General features: G+C 39.0%; 1 protein-coding gene across 2 annotated transcripts in view; it reads right to left on the reverse strand.

Moving 5' to 3' along the window:
* The window catches only part of tmcc3 (transmembrane and coiled-coil domain family 3), a 35,742-nt gene extending 26,140 nt beyond the window's left edge, over positions 1-9,602 (reverse strand). For both annotated transcript variants that reach the window (XM_036577302.1, XM_036577300.1), the window contains exon 1: positions 9,477-9,602. In XM_036577302.1, the coding sequence (XP_036433195.1) occupies positions 9,477-9,542 (66 nt within the window). In that variant the 5' untranslated portion in view covers positions 9,543-9,602. The remainder of the gene's footprint in view (positions 1-9,476) is intronic.
* Positions 9,603-11,700: the final 2,098 nt, after the last annotated feature.

Consider the following 11,700-nt stretch of genomic DNA (forward strand, 5'->3'; position numbering starts at 1 on the left):
ATTACGGTGACTTTATTATTTCCATGGATGGTCAAGAAGCTGACAGTTTAATAGGTTTACTCTGCCAGTAATACGTTAACTACAACATGAACTGTTTTAAATAAGGAGTTACGTCATGACTGTACACACAGAAATACTATAGTGTTAGTCTAACACACCTGTTAATCCCTGTTAACTCTCAAATTGCAGGCTTATTATTGAGTTATCAGCCTTAAGCCTTTTAATTTAGTAACTACAACAAACTATCTAGTAACTACTATAAAACTAAAAAGTAAGTCATGTAATTTTAAAAGTATGTGAGGTCACTGGAAAATTATATGTGAAGCTATTTATTTGGGCAGTAAGAATGTATTTGTTAAAAAAACACAGTCACACAGCACACACGACTGTGCAGAAGCCTTAGACTATGTGAGAAAGTATTAAAGCTGTTTATCTGGGCAGTAAGCTTTTATTTGTTAAACACACACACAAACAATAAAAACAATAAAATCATGTTACTTTTTAACTGTACTGTTGAAAAAAGTTGTAACCATTTTTAAGGACTATTGTACTGTCTTTTAAATCTTTTTCCACTGTACAGTGAGATTAAAACTACACCTGTTTACAGCTGAATACAGGGTCTGAAACTGGGACTTAATAACCACACACTGCATTTGTTCACCACAAATGACCTTTACAATCTAAAGGCCTTGAACAACAGACGCGGCATGGACCTCTCCAGGAAGCACTGAGGAAGTTCTGAACGTCTACGCTGTAAGTTATGAGTCAACAGACCACAAACCTCACTGCGGGAGATAAACACATAACAAGTCCACCAATGCAAAATACAGCCTAAGTAAAGGCAATGCCATATAAGGCACTGTATTTGCCCTGGGGGGCAGTGCCTTAAAATCAACTCAAATAAGGGTCATACACCGCCTGTATCACGTCATATAGGCCCAAAATGCTGCTGAGCTCTGATTTAACTCCACATTATACACTGTTATGGCCTGGGGATAATAATGGTGAACTGCTATGGTAATTGGAGAGGGCCTGGGGTGACTCAGCACTGCTAAACCATTACAGACAGAATTGAGGCTAAACAGTGAACCTGCACTTCAGAAAAGGGCACACACACCCACCCACGCCACACACACCATTCTTATTATACCTTGTCAGGACATGGGGTCATGTATTTTATATATTTTATAAATCTCTACAGATCTTGCTTTGTGCACAGAGGTCAATCCAGGGAACGTTTCCACTGAGTCCAGCGGCGGCTTGCTTTACACCACTCCAGCCAACGCCTGGCACTGCAGTGATTTTAGGCCCCTGTGCACAAAGCATGGTCCTTAAGTTCAGGGCTTGACAAGTTTGGTGTGAAGGAGCTCCAGTGGCCTGAACAAAAGCCTGTCCTTAACCCCACTGAACGCCTTTGTAATGAGCGTCAATTGTGAGCCAGGCCTTCTTCGGAAAACATACCCAGAAGAGTGGAGGCTGTTACAGCCGACAAGGGGGGGCAACTCCATATTAATTCCCATGATTCTGGAATGGGATGTCCAACAAGCTCATATAGGTGTGATGGTCAGATGGCCATATTTTTGATACACATGTAGTGTATGTATATTGTGATAATAATATGTCCACACACATGTGCATACACACACTTCTGCCTGTCAGTGCTGGTCAGCACACATCGGAACAAACAGTTATCAAACCTCTGTACAAAACACAGCACTGCTGGGAAGAAAAGTGTGTGTGTGCGTGTGTGTGTGTGTGTGTGTGTGTGTGTGTGTGTGTGTGTGTGTGTTTGTGTGTGTGTGTGTGTGTGTGTTTGTGGAGGGTGAGAGCTAAGCTAATCTAATGTCAGCTAAACTTGTGTCAGAACTGAATGTGTCTTACTGTAATCCTTCCGCTCTCTGACACTGACACACATTCAGATACACACATCTGACTAAACCCGTTCCACTAAACAAACATCAAAGGGACAGAGAGCTGCCAGAGCTGAACACAGTCCACTGAAATGGAAACTCCTACAGAAGCACCAGCAGGTCTGGGTGATAAAACGATAAAAATAGTTGTCAAAATAAATCTTTTTTTTGATAATGTTAATGCAATGAATTCCAATGTGTACTTAAATGAAACGTATTACATTTTTCTCTTTTGTTTACTTGCTGCAATAACTGTGTCGATGTAATACATTATGTAGAAATGATATGCAGTTTGAGTCTTTAGTTGATTTGAGTCAAGTAAATTCATTGCATTACTTTTTTCCATATGCAGGTATTTTCATTAAAATGATTATTCCATTCTGTTCCTGTTAGAAGAAATGGCTTGAACTTTAAACAACAAATATGACTAGGTGGCAGTGTGCGCCTTCTACTTGTTGGACAGGGAGGGAGATGTCTAGCCATTCACTTACAACAACACAAACCAGAGGAACAGTAAGTAGTGTTAGTAAGGAGGTAGCAATACAATATATTGTAGTGTATCGTTCGAGACATAGTTCTCGATTTGATGCACATGGACACTGAACAACACATTTAACAGACTGCAGTTTATGAAGTTAGCATGGGGCTGGGGCGTAGAACTAGAAGAAAACAGTAAGCAATTCACTGCTGGGGTAACTGAGCTGAGACGGTATTTCCTACTTCTATTCCTGTTCTTCTCTCACAGCGTATCACATTTGACTTTGTTTGCTTGGTTTTAATTTTCTAACACTACAAAGTACAAACTGTTTTTCTGTGTTTTCGTGCTGCTAGGAACCCAATCTGAATGAATCAGGCTAAACTCCACTGTGCCTAAAGTGTAATTTCATAATGTTGAAAACGCCAATAAACTAAAAGAAAATAAATAATGAGCATACCATTATGAAAAAGGTTTATAATAATACTACACAAATTCATATAAGAATCTTACATTAAACTCAGAAAATGATTATAATTTACTACAAGATGCTACACAAGTAAACATTACATATGCAAGAAAGTATTATAGATTATGACAGAAGTAATATACACCACTATAGAAATCTTATACAGTTGTATGCAAAAGTTTGGGCACCCCGATCTAATATTTCTGTTGAAAGATGTGAAAATAAGTTAACACATCCTCTACAGAGAACACACAGTTTACCTGTTTATTTGGTGAATGAAACATATTGGAAAAAATATAAACATAAAATGTGGCCTGTGCAAATGCTTCGTTACATTATATATATATATATATATACACATACACACACAAAAAAATATATACAGAGATTGTGCACAAAAAATTGCAGAAAAATGTCATATTCAAGTTTGCTCCCTGTAGAGGATGTGTTTACTTATTTTTCACTTAGAAAATAAACAAGACATGTAATTGGTACTCTTCATTTTTGTTGTAATAAAAAATTTATTAAATTAAGACATTACTGTGCTGTATCGAATCATCATTGAAAATCTGTGAATGATACTCTTAAGAATAAGCTACACAACCATTTTCAGTGTTAAAAAGAGTCTGCAGTATTGTTTTGGTTTTCAATCAAATGTAACTTTTTTTTTCTTAAAAGCAGACGCTGGCATTAGGAAACGTATTTTATAATTAGTGATCATTAGCGATAGCACATGATAGGAAAAAATATATTGTCATTATATTTTTGTCCATATCACCCAGCCCCAAGTGCCAAGAGCTCTCAGTGCAATTTTGTGCTTTCAAGTTGTAATGAGTTCTATTAACCACAGCTTTCACAAACTAATAAATTTAATTTAGTGCAATGTGTGTGCGAGAGAGAGAGAGAGTAGAGAGAGAGTGAGAGAGAGAGAATAAATGACCTGACAAAAGACCAAAAAGTCCCCTCCTACCCCGGACACCCACAAATCTGATTTCTCAGTGCGGACTTTGGGGTACTGCCAGTACCAAAGCAACACACACACACACACACACACCCATAATATATGGAGGATCTCTAAGTTACAGCCTGGCAGATGAGCACAGTGTCACCACAAGGACATTAGCACTAATAATTCAGCGAGAGGAAGAGAAAGAGACAAGCAACATCATTTGAACTGGCAGCGATCCGTGCACATCTGCAGCTGAGTGTAATATCTAAGACTGAGTAGCATGCAGAGTGTGTTAATGGATCTATATTAATGTTTTTCTACCCAGTCTGACTGTTGCAGGCCATAATGTGGCCTACTCTAAAAGGGGAATTCCATCAATTTTTCAAAATTAGTGTTTAATTAAATTAAGAGGTAAACTAAGTACTTCAGAGTGGTTTGGTTTGAAATGCTGCATTCTAGAGAAACCTATTCAGAAGGATCAGAATAGTTTACAACGGTGGCGATAGGAACCAGATATCTGAAGTATATAATGCCTCTAAAAGCTACATTACAGAAATCTCTCATAAAATGGTCATGAATATACCATGAGATATTGTTTTTTTTCCACATCCATTCATGGCAGAGACGTACATGCCTTGGCATTGCAAGGCAAAGTAGTACCAAAGAAACATTATTTTTTCCAGATCTACCGCTATTTTATCATTATCAACATTACACATAAAAACTCAGTCATGGTTTGTTTCCCTGTTTTTTTTGCATAGTAACTAAAATGGCTATATTTGTATTGTGGACATCACAGCCCCTGATTTCTATCAGCACCACTGTAAAGAAATCGCTCAATAAGTTACTCCACACTGAACAATTTCACGTCACACCACTCTGAATCACTTCATTTATCTCATCAATTTAATTATGCAGCAATTTTGAAAAAAATGGTGGAATGTTTTCACACTCCAGTACATTGTTGCCACATTTTTACTGGTGATGTTCGGGCTGCGAGGCACCTGAACAGTATTTTACCAAGAGGGATGCACTGAGATTAGCCTCACGTTTTTTTCTTGCAAAAAAAAAGAAAACTTGACTATAAAAGCAAAAGCACTTTTGACGCAGTAACAGCCGCACATGCAGAAAAGGCAGTTTTTTACTGAGCAGTACACCGCTAGAATCACGCATGAAATATGGGGCTGTAATATTTCTCCTTCATGAAAACTGAAAATTAAGCTGTAAAAATTCAAGTATTTTGTCAGCCATAACCAACACAGCACTGTCTTTCCCGGTAATGTATTGGCTTCTCTTCACACAGATTTTCGCCCGAAACACCTGTGTTGCAATGTCATGATGTAAATAACATGAGGCAGGTAAATACACTCATGCTGTATTTGAATGATGCTGCTACACCTAACACCAAAATGTCATACTTGCATTTACTTTTGTTACTTAAACAGACAACTCATTTTTCATTTATTAACTTAAAATGCCTCACGCAGTGTGAGCTTTGAACCAGAACCAGGCATGAACATATGAACCCTTACAAACACAAAAACGTGAACCCTGGTACTTTCAGTGCATTGCCACATCAATTGTACCAGGATTTTAACCTCAGCTCCACATTTAAGATATTATTGACCAATAGTAAGCATCAGAACTCAACAAAGAAAACTGTCAAATCATTATTCAGACAAAAACTGCTCTTCATACAAAGCTTCATAGTGAATAGTGAAGTGCTGAAGCTGAATATACTCAAAGGATTAGCATAAAGCTGTTTTATTCTATCAAAACCTTTGCAGGTATTTTGTCTTAATTATTGTGTTGAAAAGTGACAGCAAGGGTGCCCAGTGCATACACAGATACATTCATATATATATAAACCCGTTTTACACATGCACTTTTGCACTAGAATTTAAGTGGGTCTGGGCTTCAACTTAAAAAAATAACTCCAGTTTTATTTACACGTAATTACCAAATAATAAGCCTTAGAATGTAATAAGTCTGGGGGTTTTAAGAGGTTAAGCTATTGCAAAACCAGAAAAGAATTCATGTTCATCTGTATTAACATTTTAAAAAAGGCTAATTGTGTCCAAACTTTTGACCGGCAGGGTATATCACGAAATAATGAGGTAAAGCTGAGATGGTAGGTTATCAGGCAGACTAACGTAGCCTGTTCTGGCCAATGAGAGTTTTGAATAGCTGGGGAATTCCATGGGTTGCCCTGGCAACACTGGGAATGCAGTAGGCTACAACAGAGAAAACCTATGTCTACCACATGGGCCTCACTCACCAATATCATTCTGTTTTTTCTTAAATTTGGCTCGAGAAAGGTCCTAAGAAAAAGTCTACGTCAGATTCAAGATGTGTTCTTAAACTGCAGAATTGTACTCGAGTGTGTAGATTCTGTTCTTCCCTAAGAACAAATCCCAAATAAGAAAACATGTGAATGTCAGACTCTCCATGAAAACTGCGTAAGTTGGTTTTAAGAGGAAATTTCTTCTTAAGAATGGTTGGTGAATGAGGCACACTGTTTCCATCTCAAAAACAAGGCCATTGCAGACACGCTGTTGTTCACTGTGTGATATAAATGACACATGTTTGCCAAACACTTTGCTAAGCAAACCTGAAGGGTAATTTGGTTGGGGAAGTCATCAGAAAAACACTTTCCCTTCCCTCTCTGTTCATCAATGACATTTCATTAGTGTGATGTGATTGTAAAGCAATTCAATTACCAACTGTCTAATAGCAAGAGCTTTCTGTCTTCACTTCATTACTGCCTGAATCAATGAACCACGAACGACCAACACAGATTTCAGCTACCCAGAAAGTTCTCACACATTCATACTAGAGGTTTAACAATACACAGGTTTCACCATACAGTATAGGAGTGTAGTATAGGTACATAGAGTACAGGAGTACACAGTGCTACAGACAGCTTTTATAAAGACAAGAAACCTGCCTGTAATCTCATCTATGTTTCGTATATATGTGGTATTAAAGTAAGATAACAGATCGCCCAACATGTTTAAACATTCAGTTATTTTCATATGTGAGAATACTAGTGTTTTGCTATGGTTTGCATGAAAAAATCAATAACAGAACAAAGTTTTTTTTTTTTTTACTGGGGTAAATGAGCTTTTACTGTCACAGGACAGAGCAATTCAGTTTACCATCACCAGGTGTAGGCCTGTTTAAAGTACTACAACTAATTAGTTAACTGACAAAATATGACAGCAGCACCTGGTGAGAGCATTTTTGAAGATAAGTCATTTTAGAAGACAAAGGGGCAGATTTACTAACATTTTGCACTGTCCCAAACGCATTCTGCCATTTAAAAAAGTGGCTGTAGTGATTTACTAAACAGTTGAAATGCTGCTACTGTTTTGTGCCTATGCCTTATTCCGTATGCATGAGTTTCCCTTTTGGAAATATTGATTCCGCATTATTATGAAGGAAATAAAAATCAAACCAAATATTTTGAGAAAAATTACGTTCTTAAACTTCTTTAAAATGTCTTAATATTGTGGGGTTTTTTTTTATATATTTTGCCTAAATAATGATCTGACAGTTTTCTTTTTCAAACTGTTAAAATCACATAATGAGAGTCATTGGCTCTGCAGCCCCTGCTTTACTAAAGCTATTTATCACTTCATTGTTCCTGTGCGTTGTGGCTTCTGTACACTGTGGTTTATGTGTGCACATGACAGAAATGTCACATCTATTTTTTGAGGCACTGCATGCAAGGCACTCAAGCGACCTGGGTGCACTCGGTGAAACTGAACAGGGACTTTACAGTATCGCACAAAAATGCACTCCAAATGCACTCATCCCAGAACTTAAGTTCAACTCATCCCACCAACCAAAAAATAATGTTTCAAAACAGAAAGCAGTGATAATTGTGATAATTATTTTCCCAGTGTTAATCTGTATAGGCATTATCAGTAGTTAACCTGCTAGATCAGCCACGCTCATAGCCTCAAAGTGTCAGCAGACTGTCGGTAATTTGTGCCTCCCTTAGAAAATCTGCCCCAAAAAACTTAAATACATACAAAGTGTAAATGGTGTCAGTTTCAGCACAGATGTTTTTGTCTCTTTAAGCAATATAATGGAGTGTAATACAACAGTGGAAATGATTCCAGTTATGTCAGCATGTCTGACATCATATTGCTTATAGCATAAAATCTATGCAAATTTATGATTTACACGCTACTGTGGCTACTGTTGAAAGACTATTAGCAGCAGCAGACAAGCATGGAGCGAATCACGCTGTTCCACTGCATACACGCACTTGTTCTAGCTACCACACTGCATGCCAGTGTCTCACAAGAGGGATGGGACAAGAGGAAATCCTCGTTTCGCCATCAGAGACAGATAAACTGTTTAGGAAAAAACCTGTTTAGCCTGTTAAACTTCGACTGCATGGCAGCTGCCCAAATCTCTGAGGAGAAACCCTGCAGAAAAAGCTCCACTCAACTGTACACAAGCCTGGAGGCATTTTTACGCATAGCAGTTACTGTTATCATTAACACTAAGTTAAGCTTTTACCTAATATTACTTGTCATCTGACTACCAGTTACACACATAATTGTATTCCTTCTTTTGTGGGGTGTTTCCTTCTGCATGACTGTTGTCTAAATGCTGTGGCGCTATACTTAACCCAACCCCAACCTTACAGGAACTGTTTAACAAAAAATCAAAGGTACACCATTTTACACTGAGCCCAAATGTAGCTTCTCAGCCAAGACATGTTTGGTGTCTAAAGTTTGCTTCTTTAGTTTGGCAGTGGAGCTACAAGGCTAATGTAGCTCAATTAATGGAAGTCTACGTCACCCAAAACCTAATGTTTTAATTCTATTCCATTCTTTTTGTTAGAAGCAACTTCTGGCAGCAAACATGTCTTGGCTGTTTCTTCTGATTTTTTATATGTAATGGTGATAATGCTAAAATATTGATAAATCTGAAAGTCTTCTTTGGGTACTGTTTTACTTTATAACGTCCTGACTGTACCTCTCTGCCATGAATGGATTTAAAAGATTACATTTTACGCCACAACCTTATACTGGAACTATGGTAAAAAATGTCTCAGGCATCAAGACAGCAGATTCATAACCATTTTGTGTAATAACTTTCTGCACTGTAGCTTTTAGCAGCTTCGGACGTCTGGGTCCTATCACCACCAGTGTGAACAAGTCGGACTCATTTCATCAAACCACTCTGGATGACTTTGTGTACATGTTAACGATTTAATTACGCAGATTACCCTCCTTTTACCTCAGGAACCAAAATCTAACTGGCCTCTTTTACTTTTTCTAATAAAAGCTGGTTTGTTAATAGCAGTTTTCTTCCTCGGGAGCTCCCACATGTCTACACGACAATATGTTGTGGTCACCACAAAGAGCCAAACAGCCTGAACACACATTCAGACAGACTAAAGCTAATTCTCAGCTTCTAGAGTAAATGTGCACGTATGAGAGCTTTGTGCTCAGTTTTAATGACGTGCACTGTCGCCTTTTGCCACCTGCTGTTAAACTGAACTAAAGCTGAGCAGCTCACCGTGTGTAGAAACACAGCGTAAGACACGGTAAGGTAACTCAGTTGACGCGCGCGCCAAAGCCGCTCGGTAAGCTCTGTCTAAACAGCTACAGCTACATTAGCAGAAGCGGGAGCCGCGGCTCGGTGTGTTACCGTTTCTCCGCACGAGTTTCTGGCCACTTCGGGGAAAGTTTTGTCCGGCGCTGTGGCGCAGGGCATCGCCGCTCTCCCGGTGAAGCAGCGGCGGCTCTCCGTCCCCTTCTCCCCCTCCTTACGTTTCGTCTGTGGAGCGGTGAAGTCCGGCTCGTGAACCAGTCCTTCTTTTGAATGAATTTGAACGAATCGGTTCTTTTCAGTGAATCGGTTCAGGCGATTCCCACCTCCCAACTGAATCGATTTTTGTAGCCTGAACGCGCTGTTCATCTCCGTGTTAAACGCCTGAAAACTTCAAATTAAATTCGAATAATAGTTTTTCGCAAAAGAAAATAACCTAATAAAAATGGTCACAATGTAAAATAACTTTTGAGTTTAAAGTCGTTTGAATTCGTTTACATGTCTTTTTATCGCCAGTTCAACTAACTACTGCTGCCTAACTTGGACATATTGAGTGCTGTTTTGTATTTTGCGCATTCACATTACATTGTATGTTGTATGTGTGTTAAAATGGACAGCAAGCTGAATATCATTGTTCATATGTACATAACATTTCTTTGTGCATATAACAGTAATATATACCCGAATTTGAGGTGAACCTTAGATCTGTAAGAGGTGACAATGAAGTTGGTTTAACTTGCGAATCAATTAATCGTTTGAATGGGACATTCGGTTCATTGAAACGGACAGACTCGGTTCAGAAAAATGATTCGAACGTCTCTTCACTACTCAGGATTATTCAAGAGAGGCGGGTCTCTTCATGATAATCCAGGACACGCGACACACCCCCACCCCCTCCCCCATACACACACACACACACACACACACACACACACACTCCACTCTCTCAGTTAAAGCTCTTACCTGTCAAAGTAGATGCTTGCAGAGGCCACTAGTCATGCTGCTGGAATCCTACTTATTCCTCTTTATGCAGGCAGGCTGACATAAGGGGAAATCTCATGGGGTATAACGCAAATATTTATTCACTCCAGTCTTTAAAGTGTGATCCTACCACATCTGATTTTGCTTTTTCCTGCTAATCAATACAGAAGCACCCCAGTTCTCCATTATATTTTCAATCCACAGCTACAATTCAACCAAAGTTGCGGCCCTGTTCACAGCTACAGTTTCCTACACACAGCTGTAATTCAATACGCGGCTGCAATCCAATCCACAGCTTCATTTACATTTAAATATATTTGGCAGACACACTTATCCAGAACTGTTTACAATCCAAAGCAATAGTCCAATCTACAGCAATCCACAACTACAATCCAGTCCACAGCTACAGTCCAATCAACAGCTGCAATCCACAGTTATAATAGATAGCTACAATCTAGTTACAATCTAATCTACAGTTGTAACCCACAGTTACAGTCCACTGAAGAGCTACAGTCCGCAGCTACAGTCCAGTCAACATTCTAACCCACAGCAACAGTCCAGTGGACAGCTGTAATCCACAGCTGCAGTCTAATCCATAGCTGCTATCCACAACTACAGTTCAATCCACAACTATAATAATATAGCTACAATCCTCAGCTACGGTCCAAAGCTGATAGCTAATCCACAGTTGTAATTCACAGTTACAGTCCAATCTACAGATACAATCCACAACTACAGTTCAGTCCATAGCTTCGGTCCACAACAGCTACAGTCCAATCCATAGCTGCTATCCACAACTACAGTCCAAGACGACAGTCCAATCCACAGCTATAATAATATAGCTACAATTTGCAGCTACAGTCCAAAGCTGATATCTAATCCACAGTTGTAATTCATAGTTACAGTCCAATCTACAGCTACAATCCACAACTACAGTTCAGTCCATAGTGTCAGTCCACAACAGCTACAGTCCAATCCACACCTGCTGTCCACAGCTACAACTCACAACTACAGCCCAATCGGCATCTACAATTTAACCTTCTGGAATCCAATTCACAGCAAAATAACATACAGCCTAAGCCCACTGTCAGCTAGCTCATACTGTTTACCCAACAAACTTAAACCGCCTGCCATTTCTCTCTGTCTGGCCAGTAGCTTTTGTGTACAGTAGCTCCAGAGTGTCATGCCAGGAAAAGAAATCTGATCACTCCTTTCTCGCCACAAACAGGCTACAATGGTTCCTGAGCACATGAATGTTTCAGTGGTGAGACTCTTTTATGATGCTGGTGAATTTTTAAAGAAGGAGTTTTAAGTGATCCAGGCTCTTCTGACCACTGCTGAA

This window comes from Colossoma macropomum, unplaced genomic scaffold (assembly GCF_904425465.1).
Source record: "Colossoma macropomum unplaced genomic scaffold, Colossoma_macropomum, whole genome shotgun sequence".
NCBI classification, from domain to species: Eukaryota; Metazoa; Chordata; class Actinopteri; order Characiformes; family Serrasalmidae; genus Colossoma; species Colossoma macropomum.